Raw genomic sequence first — 21052 nt, 5'->3', positions numbered from 1 at the left:
CAGCGCTGTCCGGAGACACTTCCGGGTCACATGGTCAGCGTGACGAAGCTGCATCTGGTGAGCCAGAGCCGCACATGGAAACGCCGTTTACCTTCCCGCTAGTAAGCAGTCCCTATTTATCTACTTGCACCCGAAGGAGCTTTCGAACTGCTAGGTTGGCAGGCGCTGGGACCGAACGACGGGAGCACACCCCGCCGCGGGGATTCGAACTGCCGACCTTTCGATCGGCAAGCCCTAGGCGCTGAGGCTTTTACCCACAGCGCCACCCGCGTCCCTATGGTTAGGGTAGGCTTGTGCAATTGTATATATCACTTCTCTCTCTCTCTCCATATATATATATATATAGCCCTGAAATGATTTACAACTAAGTAAACTAATAAAATAAAATGATGAAATCAGAAATGTACTAAAAAACATATTTAAATGGTGCAGTGCTAACTAGACCTTGTTAATTCTTGTTAATGCTAGTTAAGACGTATCATGTCTGCATTTTCACATTTTAAGACTCTCCAGGTGTTGTTTTTCCCCACTGCACAGCTAGCGTACCAACTGTTATCAGTTAAAACTCTAACCTGGACAAACTTATGAAAGTATTAATAGTGCATAGTACTTTTTTAAAAGCAGAACTAAACTTGTTTGTTAGGGACGCGGGTGGCACTGTGGGTTAAACCACTGAGCCTAGGGCTTGCTGATCGGAAGGTTGGTGGTTCGAATCCCCGCGACGGGGTGAGTTCCCGTTGCTCGGTCCCAGCTCCTGCCCACCTAGCAGTTCGAAAGCACATCAAGTGCAAGTAGAGAAATAGGTACCGCTCTGGCGGGAAGGTAAACTGGGTTTCCGTGCACTGCTCTGGTTCGCCAGAAGCAGCTTCGTCATGCTGGCCACATGACCCAGAAGCTGTCTGCCAACAAACGCCGGCTCCCTCGGCCTATAGAGCAAGATGAGCACGCAACCCCAGAGTCGTCCGCGACTGGACCTAACGGTCAGGGGTACCTTTACTTTTAAACTTGGTTGTTATTTAAAAATTGATGCCCTAAGCATTTTAACCCACTTGTTTGTTTGTTTGTTTGTTTGTTTGTTTTTATTTATTTGGTTTTCAAAAGAATCAGCCTCTTGAGAAACCTGAATAAACTGGTGACTCTTTCTTCCTTTTGAATATTTCAATTATAATACCTTTTCTTGTGTGAAAATTGCAATAAAAACAAAGCAGGAGTTCTTATAGATTGGGCACTTTATGGTGAGGAGGAAACCCAGCTGTTGTCTACTGAGCTGAAATGGAAGGTTATGACAACTGTACATTCTTGGGAGTATTTGCACAATAGTCCCACATCCTGTTATCTTATTGCCTTCAAATCTAAACCGGAGATAAACATGTCATAATTAGCAAGTGCCAAATTCCTTCTGAAGTATATCATGATTCCTGTTCTCCTGACTTGTGATATATATGGAACATATGTGCAATGCAATATATTACTCTTAGATGTTTTATGTGGTGGTCCCATGGAATGAAGTGAAGCCACATCTAAGAAAACTTAAAGGCTTAAAAAAAATATTAAGACCCAAGTAGAAGGATAAAAGTCTTGTTGCATTACATACATCCCTGCCTCTGAGGCACATTGATGTGGTCTGAACTGGGCACACATACATTTTATTGATTCTTTGCCGCAAAGTTGGTATGCATCAGCTTTTGATAGCCTGCTTGAGCAAAAATAATGCTTTGTTGAATTGGCTGCCACCATTCTTGGGCAGGGCTCCAAGAGCAGAATAATTAATGTTATCCAAAGATACAAATTTGAACTTACATCAGACTATTTAAAAGCTGACCCTGTACACATTGATGATCCCAAGCGGGTTTGTTACATTTATGATATACATATAGCCATTTATTACAAGCTGCATTGGTTGTTCATTTCTATGTTTTGAAGTCTTTGGGCGGTTGTTGGATTGTGGTTTACCTGAGGTTCTGGCAGAGCTTGCTTGCTGGAGCCACGTGAACATTTCGTTAAACTTGTTCTGCATGTATTTCCACCGTGATGCATCTTAGCCACACCTTGTCATTGCTAGTGACATATATGGTAATCTCGATGTTATGGACTAATCAAGTTGGAATGTAAACAGGGTGGAGAATCCCAGGTAGCTGCAGGTGCTGTGGCTGGATTAGATTATGGGATGCTTGCCTCAAAGCATGTTGTGTGCTTCGAATACCGAAGGCTTAAGAGGTTTGATCCCTGGTATCTCCTCTGATAAATTTATGATAGGTATGCTAAAAGACCTTGCAAGGCTGATGTCAGTCAGAACAGGTAGTGCTGCGCTAGATGGAACAATGGTCTGACTTCTTTGTAGATTAAGCACATTTTTAGACATTGCTTTTTTAAATTTGTTTTCTTTTAGGTTGTAATGCAGATGTCAAATCTCTTGTGTACCCTATCCACTCATAGAACAAATAGTCCCAGATTGGCTAAAAAGCGTATTTATGACAGATGTTTGAGGCTGTTAAAACTTTTGCTCATTTTCAGCTGCATCATCAAGCAGTTTCATTTTAGTCACATATTCTGTACACAGATGCATAAATCACTTTATCTTTTTCACTGGATGTTCTGGAGCAGGAATTGGAACTTGATGAATTGGCAATAGTGACGTGCAATGAAGTTTGCGAACGGCAAACATGTATGAAGGAATCAGTCTATGCCAGTGAGCTTTTATTGGCGCAAAGAACCTTTTGATTAATAATAATTAAATTAATGAATTGGGCTGATCATGGCAAAATTCTGTATTTTGGATAGGCAAGGTATGGTGCCATGATAAGTGCTTCAGCCACAATTTTGCTTAAAATTATCTGTATGCAAGCTTTTTGCAAGCCCAGTGGGACTTCCACAAACCGTAGTTGTGCTTAACATTTGAATGATGGACCGCTGCAAATCCTTCTAGAAATGTCCAGCATGTAATGTAATTTTGTCATCATGCCAAAAACACCCCTAAACCTTACTTAAAGAAATCTGATTAGACTTGATACATAGAAGATTAAATAGGGAATTTTAAGACTTGACCTCCCCTTTCAACACCCTCCCCCTTTTTTATATCTTGCAGTTGAGCCATCAAGTTGTTTTGTATGATGTATAGCTTAATGCTAAAGGTATTTATTAGCTTTAATTTCTTATTCAGGGCACAGTGGAAGAGGTGTCTTCAGTTGCTTTACTGGTCTATAAATAAAACTCTTTTTTTTTTGTTTCAGAAAATAATTGCTATGTTTAAGTAGCTGAGAAGGGCCTGGTGCCATGGAGTATGTTGCTGAGAAGATGTATTTACATGGAATAGGCTGTTCTTTGTCTGAGTTGCTAGGCAGAACTTCAGACATTCTTAAAGTCTGAACATTCCAATATGTAGCTGATCATAGAAACCATTGTGGTCTGCAAATAAAGCTTTAAGCATCTTGTCTAACACACATGAGCAGTCTGGGCTATGGCAAGCCTTCTTGCATAGTTAATGTCATGCATTTAGAAGAGCATTCCATAAGGGTCAGATCTCCAAAATTATTTCACTGACCACAGAAAAAGTATAAATAGATTAGAAATGCAAATATTTTCATTTGCTGCTGTCTGCTTTGTAATGTACAGTAGAATAATGCCTCCCATGTTGACTAAAAAGGGAGTGCAAGCTAATGTTGAGTAAGACCAGGATTCCGCCCAATACAAGGCAGCTCTTGTTCGTTAACATTTTGCAGTTTCACTCGTTTGCAGCCAGATTACTTCCTCCATCCATGATTTGCTGTGTGTAGTTTCTGGCAAGTACCATTAAACCTTCAAATTTTCCTTGTGTATGATCATCAGGTCCTTGTATTAAGTTTCCTGTCGTGTGTCTTTGGAGGTTCTAAGCAATTTTTGTGTAGGGGAGGCAAAAGGACTTCTTTACCAGCAGACAATGTTAAATGTAGCACATGTGTGGGAACTTTTGGCCCTCCAGATGTTTCTTGAACTACAACTCCTGTCAGGCCCATCAAGCTTGGCCAATGGCCAGGGATGATGGGAATTGTAGTAACATCAGGCGAGCCAAAGTTTATCCCCAAGTGGTAGAAATCCCCTAGATACTCTGATAGGACTTGCATGGTTCAATTGCTCAGGATATTCTAATCTCTAAATTGATGGTTTAAATACTCTCGTAACTCCAGTGCTGATTCTCCATTTTCTGTTCTGTTTGCCCATCTTTTTAGCAGTGCCAAAGCTGCAGTTCTCCAATATGCTGGTGATGCCCAGCTCTGTCTCTCTGTTCCATCTGAACTGAGAGAGGTGTTTGAAGAGCTAGGCCCATACTTAGAGATGGTGATGGGTTCAGTATGGGCCAATGAATTGAGACTGAACCCAGAAAATACAGAGGCGTTATTGTTGGGGATGGACCTTGGTAATATGCCACCCTGTGCAAGGCCATTTGACACCCTCCACCCCAGCCCTCATGGCGCCAGTTTAAGCCAGGCTTTGAGAAGGAGGTGTGAGGGCTCTAGCAGGGTCCTTCCCATCTCCTGGTAAGCGCTTGTCTGGCTTCAGAAGGAGAAAGAAGGACTCTAGGATCCTGTCAGAGCCCTCACGCATCCTTCCCGAGGCTTGGCAAGTGCTTACCAAGCTTTGAGAAGGCGCCCTCCTCGGCTGTGCACCTGGTGAAGCCACACTGCAACAATGAAGTCAATGAACATTCAGTGAACATTGAAGCCAAACTGCCTCTGCATTGTTGCAAGTTCTTGAATCCAAGAGGTGGTGAGATGATCTGTTTTGAATGGGTTTTCAGTGCCTAGTGGTGCAGCAATAGAGCCACTAGCATATTTGCAAAGCTAAGCAGCATCTGGTATGGTTTCAGATTGGTTGGGGGACCACCTCTTGAGATTCCTACATTGCAGGGGGTTGAATTGGTGACCCTTGGGGTCCCTTCCAATTCTATTATTTTGTATCACTTGGAAGGAGCAGGTCTGTAGCTTGAGGGTATTCCTGGATCTAACATTGTCCTTGAAGGTTCAGGTGGCCTCAGGGACTAGGAGTACTTATTCCCAGCTCTCACTGGTTTGTCAGCTATGACTCATTTTGAACAGAGGTGACTTGGCGACTGTATTCAGTCTTCTGGTAATCTCCCGATTGGATTGCTGCAGTGCGCTCTGTGTGGGACTATCCTTGAAGACTGCTCAGAAACTCCAGCTGATCAAAAATGTAGTGGCCAGATTACTAGCTGAGAGTCCATTTGGAACTCGCATAACCCTTGTTCCAAAGCGCTTACACTGGCTGCCAGTTTGTTTCTGGGACCACTATGTCCAAACTGCAGTTATCAAGCATCTGACTTAATGAGCTACTGTGGTCATTCATTGGCTCTTCCCCTGATTATTCCCCTGATTCCCCTTAGCTAAACTTCATTTGTTTCCACTGAAATATTTCCTATTTAATCTCCTTATACCTTTCTTCATCAACCTGCCTTGCATGATGGTCCTCTAATTGACTCGCGGATGGATGGAAGCACGCATAGCTCCTAATTGCTTATCCTGATTGCTTACACATTTGCCTGCAGCTCCCTGCATTTCTCTACTGGACCCTGAACCTCTTTCTCATCCTACTGTTGTATCCTGACAAATGCTTTAGGGTCTTCCTCTTTTGCACAAGATATCTAGCTGTCGTAAAACCCTTGACACTGACTCCAGGTTTGGCACCTTGGCTCTTTATGATTATTGGTGATTTTCCAAGAGTCTGATGCTGTACCAGGGTTTGCCTTCAGTTGAGGACCAAAATAGCCAGGCTTTCACTACATGAACATGCTGTTGATGTTTTACAAACAATTTCCCCTTCTCTCCCCCCCCCCCACCTTATTCAGAGGAGACAAGTGCAGGGAGTTTCTTACATAGACAGATATACAAAGCAGAATTTTCCTTGGTTAGCTTTAGAAATCAGTCCCTTCAACTCTGTAGGAGGCTTTATACATAATAATAGCTCCTGCCTGCTTTTGGCTTGTTAATCTGTAGTTGGTATGTGGGTAATGTACATAGCAACTAGCAGGGTGGTAATTTGATCTTTTGTTCTGGGAGACACACCCTAATAAGAGAGAAGGGTTCTGTCAAACTTGTTTAGCTCATCTCAGCCATGTTATAGTGAGGTGAAACAGCTCCAGAAGTTTCCTGCAAGGGAGACGGGATGCAAGTTAGAGCCAGGTTGACTTGGGCAGAATAAAACTTGCAATTTGAGGCTTAAGCTGCCACACAGGAAAATGACTGACCAAATGGCAAAGGTAATAGAATGAGATGTGTAAGGGAGATTAGCTCAGGCTAGAAAGTGCAGATGTATTGCTAAGAAAATGGTGAGTTTGTTCACTGCTTATTTGTAGCAGTTTTTCACAGCAAAATTGCTATCGCTTCTGCAGTATATATTTGTTAATGGATTTTTTTTGTTGGTGTCGTAGAGAACACAATTGAGCTTCCTTCAAATCAGTGAACGAATCCAGATTCCCTTCTTCCATCGGATTTTATGTTGATTTATGCCCGTCCTCCCTCTGCTGACTGTAATTACTTGAACATATCTGCCAGAGGCAGTTTCTCTCATCCCTTGCCAGTGAACAAGCCTGGCGTTGGCTCTGAACCTGTGGTAATATTGCACCGTGCATCTTTCATTAGGCTATGCTGGGCAATGTTGGCCATGCTCCCTTTGCCATGTACTTTACAAAACATCCCTGTAATGGAAACGAGTTGAAGCCTGATCCATGGGAAGTGTTGATAACAAAGTTAATTCTTCATTATGTTCAGTGCTGCATTTTATGGAGGGTAGCCTGGCTGAAAATGTGTGATATTAGCAATATTGTAGAATAGTAGTGGGAGTTAAGATCACCAAACACATCTTTTTTCCTTGCTCTGGGGAAAAGAAATGACATGGTACTGTTTTGGGTTCCCATTTCTTCATTTTCACTTCTAATTTCAAATCTGTTCTTTCTCTTGGATTCCAACAAAATAACTGCCTAACTTCATTAGACTGGTACAGTTCTCAAACTTTTGTCACATCTACATATGGCTGAGCAGGAAAGAAATCGTTATCTGACATGTAGTCCAGAATGCATTTTTGCTGATCAGTGCATCAGCACTGTGTATGCCAGGTATAGTGCAAAATGTGTACCTAGTTATGACCTGTAACATATAAATTAAACTCAGCAGCAAATCTACCTAGAATCCTTGTACCTACCTTAAAAGGTAAAGGACCCCTGACAGTTAAGTCCAGTTGCAAACAACTCTGGGGTTGCGGCGCTCATCTCACTTTACTGGCCAAGGGAGCCGACGTTTGTCCGCAGACAGTTTTTCCGGGTCATGTAGCCAGCATGACTAAGCCGCTTCTGGCGAAACCAGAGCAGTGCACGGTACCTACCTAATTGCACTCTGACATGCTTTCGAACTGCTAGGTTGGCAGGAGCTGGGACCGAGCAACAGGAGGAGAAGAAGAAGAGTTTGGATTTGATATCTCGCTGTATCACTACCCTAAGGAGTCTCAAAGCAGCTAACATTCTCCTTTCCCTTCCTTCTCCACAACAAACACTCTGTGAGGTGAGTGGGGCTGAGAGACTTCAGAGAAGTGTGACTAGCCCAAGATCACCCATCAGCTGCATGTGGAGGAGCGGGGAAGCGAACCCGGTTCACCAGATTATGATTCCACCACTCTTAACCACTATACCACACTGGGTCTCCCCATCATGGGGATTCGAACCGCCAACCTTCCAATCGGCAAGCCCTAGGCTCAATGGTTTAAGACCACCTACCTTAGCCACTGTCAAACCTGGTTTTAAATTTTAAAAGTCTGATACCTTAAAAATAAAATGGTATTCAAGGAAGCAGTGTTGTTCCTGAGTGCGCACTGACTGTGAGTGCATGGCGGGTGAAGATTGCTAGAAAATGTGTTTGACATTTTAAGTGTTGTACATTGCATCCTTCTGTTTTTTAGTCAAATATACGATATAGAGATAATCCGGAAGAATCTTAAAGAGTGGGAAGCAGGAAAAAGAACAGAATTCTCACATCTAAAACCTGGGCACGAAAAGAAAAACTAGTTAGAAGCTGCTTCCAAACTGGAAAACTGCAATAAAGAAGAGAAGGTTGAAAGGCAGCTACCTAAGTCTGCCGTTTCTTACACTAAGTTGTAAAATATATGCATATAATTGGTATTTTGAGGGGGGCAGCACTGCTAAATTCAGGACTTTTCAGAGGAAGGATGAGTTCATTTAGCCTTAAACCTCAAACTTTTTATAAACAGTAAGAGGCCTCAATGCCAGTGAAACTATGAATACTATTAAAATATATCCAGAAGTACTATTAAGGCTCTGCTTTTGACAGAAAATCACTGCAAACTATAATTTTTGGCTCCAAAAATCTCTTTCAAATTATATGTGGTGACTTAGCATGCCACTTCCTCCTTGCTTTATTCTACTGCTTTCTGGAAAAGGGTGGAAGTATCCTACCAAAAGCCTTTAAAATGTGTGCAGGACTGGCTTGCAAGAACCAAATCCCCAATACAGTAATCCAGAGGTTTTCAACCTTTTTGAGTCCACGGAAGAGGATCCCCTGAGCCTTAGTGGCCTAATGGAGACTGGCCAAACATGAGGCCAGCACCATACCTTGGGCCGCCTCTGCTTCTGGCAACCAGCACCCCCTGGCCAGCCCCAGAGGCACCATTCGTCTGCGGAGCTTGTAGCTGGGGCTGCTGCAACAAACAAGCCTTTGGGAGGCAGAGACGCGAGAGGACATCAGAAGGAAGGAAAGAGGGACAGAGGCCAGTGTTGCCCGCAGCACCCCTGACCATCATTCAAGGCACTCCAGGGTGCCACGGCACATGGGTTGAAAACCACTGCAGCAATCTGCTTCTGTTTGTACACTGTTATGAGGAAGGCAGTACACGGTTCCACTGTTTGCACCATTCCTCCTTCAGACTAGCTTTTCAGATGTGCGTGTTCAACACTGGAGTTGTTCATTACTTCCATGTATGTCTTGGGCTGGCTGAGGTAAGACGACAACGAGGGGTGGCTTGCAGTGGACCCTGGGGAAGGCTCCAGAAGACTTGGCAAGTCACTGTGTGATCCACAGGTGTTTGATGCTGAGGATCCTAAGGGTGCGGGATCCAAATTTTCCTCATCCTGCGCTCAAGTCTCATCAGTCACCACAGTGAGATCCACACGCCCTGCCTTCCTCCCTCTCTAGAACTGTCAGAGGCCAGTACTGAAGCTTCCTGTCACTCTGTCCATCCAGCCTTTAAAGTCAGACACAGATTCTACCCTTGCCTCTCCAGAGGGGGGTGCTGTGCTTGATTCTTCTGCCTCTCAGGAGGTAGGAACACCTTCCCTGCCACTTAAATCTCAGACACACCAATGGAGGTGTGAACAAGTGTTCCAGCCTCCCAGGTGACATGTGAGATTGCTTGCTAAGGAACCAAACTGCAATTCTGTGCTAAGTTTCTCTCTCTCTCTCTCTCTCTCTCTCCCTGCCTCCCCTCCGGGCTCCAAGAGGAATGCAAGGGGCATGTTGTCGGATCAACATATTTCACTAAGCTTCCCGAAAGAATCAGCCTCTGAGTTTGTGTGCTTCGATTGGGCTTGCAGCAGAACAATAGGCTGCCCTTCTATGAGACCAACATAGGTGTTAGAACCATTTTGCACAGTTCACACGATGAAGGGTAGAGCTGGTCTTCTGTAAAAATTTCCTGCTGCAACCTTCCCTCACATTAAAACTCTTGTGCAGTAAACTAGCACAGCAGGAAGAGAACGGTGCTGAAGGCTCTTCTCTCTGATATGGTAGCTTACAACACCAAAGTCTTCCTCCTCACGACCACCATGGGAAAGTGCTAAAGTGCTAGATGCCACAATTCTGCCACGTCATACTCTGTAATGTGTAGGATGCTGCTTTGCCCTAAATTCACGAGCAGCAGGAGGATGTGATAAAATGGGACTGCATTGGCTGTAGGCGAGATGCTACTTTTTGAATAATTCCTCATGTTTAGAAATTTGTTCAAGTAGAGCTAGCTGCTTCCCTGCTGTGCTAATGAAGTGTAATGGCGGCATGTCCGCTGTTTTCTTTCTACTGTAGAGGAATGCTCATGAGCAGTCAAAAGGCTCCTTCGTATCTCTGCTTATTAAGTGGAGATACGCTTATCCAAAAATCTCCTTGTCACATGGTCAGAAAGATCACGATTGCTTCCAGGCTGCCGCTGTTTTGCAGGAGAGATTCAGTCACATACTGGATAATCTTCAAGACCGCACAGTGAAAGAGAATTAAAGAACTCAGACAGAACTAATGTGCTTCCCTTTGTGCAACATGTGGGATAAAAGTGTGTTAGGTGTGTAAAGTTTGTAAAAGTAAGAAGGCAGCAAGAATGGTGGGGAGAAATGAGTTGCAGGGCATGTTTTTCCCTAAAAGAGAGTTCTCCCTCCTTTTTCAAAAAAACAACAACATATTTTTATTAATGATTTCTTGGTTTACAAAAGTATGTGCAATGTCTCTTTTTTCAAGTTACATTTTCTACAGATCAGTTTTATTTGCTGAGACATTAGTGTTACATTAGGAAGAAAAGGGGGAAAGAGGTGAGTGGGGGTGGGGTCGGGTGGCAATATTTCTATTCTACTTAATGTTGTGTGGGTTTTTGTGTCAGCGTCGCTTGCACAGGTTTTTACTATTCGCTTGTGCTCCTTTTACTATTCGCTTGTGGTGAGAGAGGTTGTGGTTGGCCTAGGCCAGGGGTCTGCAACCTTTAAGACAAAAAGAGCCACTTGGGCCCGTTTCCGAAGGAAAAAAAACCTGGGAGCCGCAAAACTCGTCATTATAAAAATAACATTTTTGTCACTTTTTTATTATTTCTTTGTTTGACCCCCTCAGAATTACTCCTCCTCATAGAAATAAACGTTAAATTAACAAGTTACCTTTTTGTGTGTGTGTGTTCTTCACTCCCCTTCAAAACAGTGACCAGCGTACATGCCCCCTTTCAATGCAGTGACCAGCGTACATGCCCTTTACAATGTAGTGGGCGGGCGGGAAGGTGACGTCGGGACGGTGTGTGACTAACGCACGCACCGCCCCCATGTGACGTCACAGCCAGTACAGCGCCCGCCACAGTGGGGAGTGTCGGGGCGCACAATGCGCCTCCTCCCCTCGCTAGTATCTGCCCCGGAGCCACGGCAAAGGTGTAAAAGAGCCACATGTGGCTCCGGAGCCGCGGGTTGCAGACCCCTGGCCTAGGCTGTGGTGAACTTTGTTTTCGTGTGTGAGTGGGGTGGGTGGGTGCTTTTGAATCAGGTTAGCCATCTTGACTCGTACGCTGTTGGTGGATTCTTGTCGTTGTCTTGTTGGGCTGTGTAAGGCATCTTCTTCTATTTGTCCCCGTGTCGGTTTAAGTTTGTTGGTTAGTTTTTCTAATCAGGCTGTTTTCTCCCTCCTTTTTTTCAGCACATTCTGCTCAAGGTCTTGTGACACCATTGGCCAAGCCATCTTTTCATCCTTTTACACACACAGCCCCAAACTCCCTGCTGTGATGGGGAAGGGGAATAGAATACGAAACATGGTCTTGCGTGAATGGTATTGCTTGAAAGAGAACTTTCATTGACACAGAGGAATGCAATCCTTACAAGTCAGGACCTAGTTCCCAAATCTGTTTTGGTTACCTCATCAAGGAACACTCCAGTTAGATATGAAAGGTACCATGTGAAACTTCTGGTAAAGCTATAGATCTTATTGCACAACACATTCCTTTAGGCATCCCAGTAATGAAATGGACTACAACCAGAAATGCAAAATCTATAATCACAGTAAGTGAGTGGTGTCTGTTACAAAAGACATCCCTCCCAAACTTACTGTAACACATGTTATTAGAAATAGGGTGGTTACTTTGTAATACCAGCATTGAATTCCAAAGCTGACTGTTTTTATATAGGTCAATTGAATTAGGCAGTTTGAATCAGTCTTTCTTATAAGTTCTTCGACTTGGTGTTTAACTGTTGCTCTTTATTTACCTTAATATGCTGAGCGACTCCTGCAGAGTTTGAAAAGCATGGCCACTCGAATTAAATTAGGACAATTACCTTTATTTGCATTAATTACACATCGTTTAACTCCTGCGGGAAAAGATACAGCACCGTTGCACTAGACCAAATTTGGGAAACTTGGCTCTCCTAGATGTTGCTGAATTGATTATTATTATTCCTGGAAGCTTCAAGTTATTGTTTATTTTCCAGCGGTAACTAAATATTTAAATTACAATGTGGTGCATGTATCCCACAGCAATAGCAGCCTTGGCAATGCCTCTTCATGTCGCAAACCAGTGTGCATTAAGGTATGCTGGTGGCTCCACCTCTGGAACACAGTACCCAGAAAGAATCTCCTAATGCAGCCATTTTGCATTGTGTTTACATTTTGCTGCTTGTTAGTTGTGAGATGAAAATAGATGGCAATCAACTCAAATGATAACTTTTATTAGCCACTGTTTTCTAGGGTCTAGATAACCTCTTAAAATCTTACAAGGGTACCATTGACAGGATATAACTTCTAGTTTCTCTGATCCTGTTAATTTTAATTGATCTTTGTATATGTGTGCATGTATATGTGTATTGCACACCACTTAGAAACCACAAATTTAAGTAATATATAAATTATTCTAAATAAATAAAAATGATTACTTAGCAAGTACAGTGGTGCCTCGCAAGATGAAATTAATCCGTTCCACGAGTCTCTTCGTCTTGCGGTTTTTTCGTCTTGCGAAGCACGGCTATTAGCGGCTTAGCGGCTCTTAGTGGCTTAGCGGCTATTAACAGCTTAGCGGCTTTAAGAAAAAGGAAACAAACTCGCAAGAACTCGCAAGACGTTTCGTCTTGCGAAGCAAGCCCATAGGGAAATTTGTCTTGCGGAACGACTCAAAAAAACAGAAAACCCTTTCGTCTAGCGAGTTTTTCGTCTTGCGAGGCATTCGTCTTGCGGGGCACCACTGTAGCAGCAAGTACCCCTGTGTGATATAGCCTGTTCACCAGACAAGGTTTAACTGGATGGACATGTTGGCTGCCCACGTCCTAAGTATGATCCTTATCTGCTTTTAGTTCTCCAGTAGTCATTGGGTAAATTCTATATGTTACCGGTTAGTAATACCTGGTTAATGTGAGTGTTTCACTCCACATAAATATTCAGATGCTTAATCTTCTCTTTTGCCACACGGAGAAAGAAGTCAACAAGACTAACCTAGAACTAAAATATGGATATCACAAAGAGCATTGAAAATCTACTTCAGTAAACTTTGACAGTAGCAAGCAAGTAATTACACAGGAATTTCAGAAATGTTGTTTAAATAATTAGTTCTTTATGCACTGAAAGCCAAGCAGGCTCATACTTGGGTGTAGGCACTGGAGTAAAGGAAGTCGAATGCTCTGAAATTGATAGCCTCGTTTCTTCTGGAATGTGATTTGTCAAATGAGGTGCATGCGACACACACTGGATTCCTTTTTCTTTTTCATTAATTGATGTGGATTAAAGAAATACACCACACCTCTGAATTAACCAGTTGGTGAATGGTGTGTGTGATCAAAGTATGAATCATAATGCTTTAAAAGCTAACGATTTATCACCACAGTGATATGATATATTAATGGCTTAAGGGGACGAGTAGTAAAAGAGATCTTGGCTTTTAAACAGCAGTCATACAACAGTTGCCAAATGCCATTTTTGAAGCAGTCTTTTTCTGTTTTTCTGAGCCAGAACAGTAGAGTGGGCAGGGTTGGATTTAGCTTGGGGAGAACTGAACAACGCTATCTTTGCTGAGTGTTCATTTAAATATAATGTCATGCTGGCTACCAAAGCGATATGGGCAGCAAATCCACAGCTACTAGACATCTCTAATCCCCCCCTGTGTATCTAATATAGCTGTCCGCTTAGAAGTTGGACAACCACCCGTTAACGCGCGGTTGTGGATTCTAAAGATACACTACTGGTTAAAACTTATTTTTTTCCCGGCCGGTTTGGCTCCTTTAACACTCTTAGACACCTTTCATTCTACCTGGAAAGCTTCCCTGTTTGAAAAGATAAGAAGCTTGGGATTCTCCCCGCAGATCTTGATAGCGGCAGGATATGAGAGAGCCAGAAGTCAAGTGCTCCAACGCATTAGGGACATAGAGCTGCAATGTCATATGGGCAAAATGGATAAACATGCCACAATTAGAGACTTTGGAAGAGGGTTCTCACCCGCAAATTATCTGGCTGATTTACAAATACCTAAGTACAGACACTCCTTCACCCTGGCCAGATTTAACGTTCTGCCCTCTGCCCTGCTGCTAGGCAGATATGAGGGCAAACCATATGAGTCACGTGTTTGCCCATGTGGCTCATCGGAAGTGGAAACAAGTCTGCATGTATTGCTGCACTGTAGTTACTACGAGGATCTACGCCTGACCTTTATTGCCCCAGTTCTACAAAAGCTTAAAAAGGTACCAGAACCCCAACGTATGAGAGCCTTGGTAGAAGATAAGGTTCCTGAAATTACGATCAATGTTGCCAAATTCTGTGTAGCCGCTATTAGGCGCAGGAAACAAGAGCTTTCCAACGTCAATATGCAGGCGAAGGCAAATACTTAATTTTATTTATGCTGTCTAATTTCAAACTGCTGTTATGGCCTAATCTGTATTGAAATTGTCCTTTGTTTTTTCCTGGTGTTATGCTTCGCTGACTAGCTGTACGAGTTAACCTGGTCTGTGACCGTTTAATAAAATTTGATTTGATTTGATTTGACATCTCTAATGTCAAAAACATATCAAAGGCAGGTAAGAGGCTCTTATCAAACCTTTTTATGAATAGCAATGCCCTATCTAATACATGATATCATTACCAAGGCTGTAGGGCAAAGGTTGCAGACACAGGGATGTGGGGATTAGTTAACATAGTTTGCGTCAACTTGGCCAGTGGAGAATGCTGCGCGTTGCCTGCTGGGAAAAACCTCTGTTCTGTAATTCCTTCTGTATGCAGTTTCTAGTGAGATTAGACATTGTGATGCAAAGTATGCGCTGATCTCAATATGCAGAATGAGCTATTTAATGATGCCCAGCATGTTTCAGCTAGATGAGGTATTCCTCTAGGAATTTAAAAAGAAAAGAAAAGAGTACAACCTACTCTTTCTTCAGTACATTGAAATCGATTCTCTCTCTTTTTTGTCTATTCCTGTTGATGCATCCCATTTTTTGTGTGTGTTGAAAGTACAAGTTGTCCGCTAATTGCATTTCTTAAATGTCATACTTACTAAAGTACCTTAGAAATAAAACTGTTAGCCGCCTGTGATATTTATTTATTAGGGACATTTTTAAACCTCCCTTCATCAATTAATCCCAGAGTGGACTAAAACAGCAATTAAAGTAACAACTGTAACAAAATACAAGCAGGCCATGATGGGAGGGGTATAAATAAATTATTATTATTATTATTACAAATAAAATACATAATAAACATTCCAGCATACCAATTGCAGCAGCAGACTGATGTTCCACAAGTCTCTGGGCAAACAGATTTTAACCTGGCACTTAAATGTCAACAATGTCCATGCCAGGCTTACTTCCAGAGAGAAGGTAGGTCATAACTGGGGTGCTACCACCAAAAAGGCCTTATCTTGTGTCATCACCCTAGTGCTGGAACAATGAAAAAGCTTCCCCTTGATCTAAGCACCCAGGCAGGCTGCCAACATGAAGTGGAATTTCATATACCTGGTCCCTCAAGTGATATCAGAGGGCTTTATAAGACAGTCATCTTAAATTTAGCCTAGAAATGATTAGGTCATGCAGTTTTGACCTTTCAGGATCAGTGTTCAGGATCCTTGATGTCTGTCTCTATTATCTTGCTTTGGCATACTGTGTTGTTTAGTCGTTTAGTCGTGTCCGACTCTTCGTGACACCATGGACCAGAGCACGCCAGGCACTTCTGTCCTCCACTGCCTCCCGCAGTTTGGTCAAATTCATGCTGGTAGCTTCAAGATCACTGTCCAACCATCTCGTCCTCTGCCGTCCCCTTCTCCTTGTGCCCTCCATCTTTCCCAACATCAGGGTCTTTTCCAGGGAGTCTTCTCTTCTCATGAGGTGGCCAAAGTATTGGAGCCGCAGCTTCACGATCTGTCCTTCCAGTGAGCACTCAGGGCTGATTTCCTTAAGAATGGATACGTTTGATCTTCTTGGAGTCCATGGGACTCTCAAGAGTCTCCTCCAGCACCATAATTCAAAAGCATCAATTCTTTGGCGATCAGCCTTCTTTATGGTCCAGCTCTCACTTCCATACATCACTACTGGGAAAACCATAGCTTTTACTATACGGACCTTTGTTGGCAAGGTGATGTCTCTACTAACTGTAATTTCCAGATTGTCTTTAAAGGCAGCTCCATGTAGAGGGCAATATCCAAATGATCAAATAATACAGACCCTAGTATAACTGTTTAAAAAGATGAATGCCATTAGAAAAGAATGGTTCAGAAGAATGGTAATTTATGAAGGGGGTGGGAAGACATTTGAGGGTTTAGCAGCTATTTGTTTTTCTGGCTTGAATGTCGTTATGAATGCATTACTTATATGCTAAGGCATAACAACCTAGCAGTTCCTGCCAACCTAGCAGTTCGAAAGCACGTCAAAGTGCAAGTAGATAAATAGGTACCGCTCCGGCGGGAAGGTAAAGGGCATTTCCGTGCGCTGCTCTATGTTTCGCCAGAAGCGGCTCAGTCATGCTGGCCACATGACCCGGAAAAACTGCAGACAAACGTCGGCTCCCTTGGCCAGTAAAGCGAGATGAGCGCCACAACCCCAAAGTTGTTCACAACTGGACTTAACAGTCAGGGGTCCCTTTACCTTTACCCTTTAACCCTGTATGTTTAATGAAAGTTGCAGGAATGAAATACAATGGGAACCTGCAGGTTATGAAGCTGAGGTGTGTGCCCTGTCCCTGCTTCCAATAAAATAAAAGTGCGAATAGAGACACAGTATGGTAGACGTAGTTTTGAACAAACTTTCAGGCCCTTGAAGTAAAACACCTTAAGAATGTAGCAAATTTGTTATTGGGGCCATTTCCCTGATAGAATGTCACCTGTGCCCTCATTAAAAGATAGCATAGTCTTGCATTCCTAAGTATGAATAATCATTAGGGATGCTGACAGTCAACTCAAAACCTGTGGTTGCCCCGACATTACTACAAACCTACAAAAATCAGTGTGAAGTTGGGGTCAATGTCTCTTCCTAGGTGAACTAGGGAAGGGTAGAGATCATATTTGCAGCTCCTGTGTGCTTTTCAGGCCTACTGAGCACAAAAGTGTGGATCTTCTTCTGCCCCTTCTCTATGTCCAAACTTGGGAGGGAGATTGGAACTTGTCACACTCACCAGGATAAGGGGGCCGGGGAGGTTTTTCACCATGCTGAGTAAAACTGCAGACTTGAGAAATAACATCCTATGTATACATCTAAAAGGGCTGCATTCTCTTGTTTCCCATTTTCTGAAAAGACAGCTTATGTTATGTTTTCTTTCTAGGCAGCTACTGGGAAAAGTTTTGGAAAGAACGACTTCCGTGCTGCTTTGGAAAATGGAGTCCTCCTGTGTGAGTAAGTATTTTTGACAAGAAAAGGCTAGCATTTATCTGTAAAGCTTTTTAAAGCTGTTGATCATCTATTGATGAGTGCAACAGCAGAAGCAGTTCTGCCCTTCTCAGGCTTACAAGACTTCTTAGTATTTTGCTTTGTCTTCCAGGATGCCTTGCACACCCCATGGCCAACATGAAAAATGTTTAATTGCAACTGAAAATATAATTGTGTGCGCTCTTGGGTGTTTTATTTAATGCATTTCTCTTCTATACTTTGTTTGATGCATATAAAACTAAACATTAACCACCTTCAACAGAGGCAAATTTGGTATAAATCTACCCACTTCTATTATTCCCATGCATAATGTGACACAGTCCTCCTCTTCAGCCAATTGATGCCAAAAAAATCTGCAGAGAAGGTCAGTTTCATTAGCACCAATTCTGAGGATAATTTAGTTCAGAAGTTGGGAGCCTGTGGTCGTCCAGATGTTGATGGGCTGCATCTCTCATAATCCCTGGCCATTGGTCATATTGGCTGGGGCTGATGGGCATCCAACAACATCTGGAAGGTGCTGGTGTGTTTTTCAATATGTATCACATGATACATATCACATGCAATATGTGTCATGTGTTTCCCCATATGTCCATACCACCCCAATTCCAACATAAGTTGTGACGTGGTAAGAGAAAGAAATACACATGAGCATTCATTTGTATTTTCTCTCAAAATATGCATTTTAAATATATATATATTTTAAAAAACTGAGAACTGTTTTGGAACATTTGGAAAGTGTGTTCGTCAGTGGAGAACTCCAAGTTCTTACCTGTACATTAGCCAGATTCACACAGGTCAGTTTCTGTTGAAAGTCTATTTACAGTTAAATTCCTCAATCATCTGAGGAGAGGGAGCTTTCTCTTCCTGGCTTCTCTTACATATTATCTAGCAAAAGGATACCCCAAAAGTGTCAGTATTTGGGAGTGTTATGGTACTATTCTCCCAGTGCCCCAACCTTTTGAAACATCAGCATGGTGCTTCTCCCTCTCTTCCTCTGCCACATGTTTAATAAGTAGTTGTGGTTTTTGGAAAGGTTTAAAACTCCTACCAGGTACCCTTTTCAAAGATATATTTTCCTAAGTGCTTTTGTCATATTTGGCAATAGAAATGTGAAAATATCTGGCATTTGGCAGATGGGACTGCCCCCGTTTTTGAAGCTTCCCTTCGTTCATACTAATGAGCACCCACTTGCAATCAAGAAAGATCTTGGATGGCAGCCTCTAGAAATGAAATTCTTTCTGAGAATGCAAAGCTGCACTGCTGCAACTTGTTTAATTCTATGGTTAGGGTTTATAGATCATTCACTTTATGTTCTCCCCTCCACTTATTCTCAAGTATTTGTGAGCGAACTGAGAAAAAAATGTTTTTACCTGTTGGCATGCTGTTGTATATAAATGGAAGACCTTCAATTACGGTGATCTAGGCTACCAGGCTTGTGGGAGACAGAGCTGTTACTGTTTCTGAAGTTTTATTTTGCTTCAGATACTGTATTTATAGGCAATTTTTCAACTTTGTCATAATGAATCTTCCTAAATTAAGACCTTTGGAGTCCATGCCTCATTCTTGGTGGGGCTGGTTCACACATACAGCTCACCACCTGACAACCATCACATCAAGTGATGACATGCATGTGTGATTTATCTTAACGCCTTTCAGTAGAGTTAGTCCACAAAACCTTGGCAAGTAAGCAGTTGTGAGCTACTTGCCTGTGTGAACCACTCTGTTAGGACTGTCAAAACTGGAGGCAGAGTATTGATTGAGTTCTACCTTGTTAAAAATCTGCTTTGGGGAGACTTGGGTGCTGCCTGTTCACATAACACTGTGTAACTGTAGCTGCTGCCAGCTGGACTAAGCCCAGCGTTCATTTCAGCTCCAGTTTCGTATGCTGAACTGGTCAGTGCTCTAGTTGGACCTGCTTTTTAAGTGTATGATGAATCTCCCAGTTGTGTAAATTGGCTGTGATGCATATGCTACAAGAGGGTACTGAACAACTTTGTCCCAAGTCACATCTGTTTGTCCTTCTCTGTAGTAATGATGGGAGTGATGACTAATACTTTCCCCCCTCTTCTTCGTAGCAAAGTGTAGTCTTATCTTACATGGGTGGTGTTTGCTTTTGTTCTGTCTGAGTAAGGGAACTGGTCCTTGCTTGGTCAGTACAACTTTTCTAAATGAGGAGCACAAGAGTTCCCCAGAAGCTTATTAGAGGCTATTCCCAATGAATTGAAATTCATGAATTCCCAAAATTGAAAATGGTGCATAAGCCTCTCTAAAAGACAACCCCGCTCGTCCCTTTCACTAGTCTCTTCTTACAATGTGATAGTTGCATTCTCTGTGCAGTTGAAGCTGTGGTGAGGCAAGCAAAAGGCCTGGCCAGCAGTTCTTGTGAACCATCAGCTCTAAGACACTCCCAAACTCTCGCAATGCACAGGAGGGATTCCTTGGCGGGTAAATCCAAGGGTTCCCTGAAGGTAGAAAGTTTGAAACAACTTTTTTTTTAAATAGCAGGTTGCACAAAACAAAACAGAAAAGATTCTTGTCTATGCATGCAGCTTCATGGTACGAACAGCAATATTTTGTGTAACTACCGTACATTGTATTTGTTTAGTATGTATTTTCCCATGCTTAAAGATTTTTGTTTGTTTGTTTTACATTTCCAAGTCTTTTGATACATACGTGTACACATGCATATGTTATATTTTTTATCAGTAGAAAAGCTGAGGCAAAGGCAGTTGTCACCTGTTTAATTGATTCGTATAATTTAAATGAGAGGAGCAGTACTTTGTAATTTTAATGCTTATGTTTAGCCCTAGAGTAAAATTGCATTATAAAACCTGGTTAACTCTCATTCTTTTCTAGTCTAATTAACAAGATCAAACCTGGCATCATTAGAAAGATTAATCGTCTGTCAACACCAATAGCTGGTCTGGTAAGTCGTAAATAATATTTTTGCATTGTCAGTTTTGCTTTCTGGATTTTGTTTATTCAAATTAGCATTGGCAAATTGGATTTTTAGAGGTGATATTAATATAAGGTTTGGGTGCAGTACTGGCCATTGTGTGCCCTCCCATCAGCCCCAGTATGGCAGGAGGTCAGGGATGATGGGAATTGTAGTCCAACAACATCTGGCTCCCCCCTTGTTGTTTGCATGTTACAGTATAGACTTACTAGATGTTCACAACATGTTCTTAATGTATTGATATTGGTAAAGCTATGCCAAGCCTAGTAATGTACAGCAATATTTTCCTTGAATTGGGTTTCATCTCATTCTTCATACCAACACAATTACTAAGCATTACTAATGTTGCCTTTAAAAGGATAGTCGTATCTCTCTCTTTACTTCCTGCCTCCATATGCAACATCTGGGTCAAGTTTTAAAGTAACTTATCTAGTGTTTTATTCACTCCTACCATAATCCCCTATCTTTCCTCCAATGATGGTATTCAT

General features: G+C 42.4%; 1 protein-coding gene across 15 annotated transcripts in view; it reads left to right on the top strand.

The window, feature by feature from the left end:
- The window catches only part of LMO7 (LIM domain 7), a 149847-nt gene that overhangs the window by 33022 nt on the left and 95773 nt on the right, over positions 1-21052 (top strand). For 14 of the 15 annotated variants that reach the window (XM_077927752.1, XM_077927758.1, XM_077927760.1 and 11 more), the window contains exons 3-4: positions 17505-17575; positions 20465-20534. In XM_077927752.1, coding sequence (XP_077783878.1) covers positions 17505-17575; positions 20465-20534 — 141 coding nt within the window. The remainder of the gene's footprint in view (positions 1-17504; positions 17576-20464; positions 20535-21052) is intronic. The other variant, XM_077927761.1, reaches the window with a different exon arrangement.

Source organism: Podarcis muralis, chromosome 4, assembly GCF_964188315.1.
Source record: "Podarcis muralis chromosome 4, rPodMur119.hap1.1, whole genome shotgun sequence".
NCBI classification, from domain to species: Eukaryota; Metazoa; Chordata; class Lepidosauria; order Squamata; family Lacertidae; genus Podarcis; species Podarcis muralis.
This window is presented reverse-complemented; position numbering and strand designations above follow the sequence as displayed.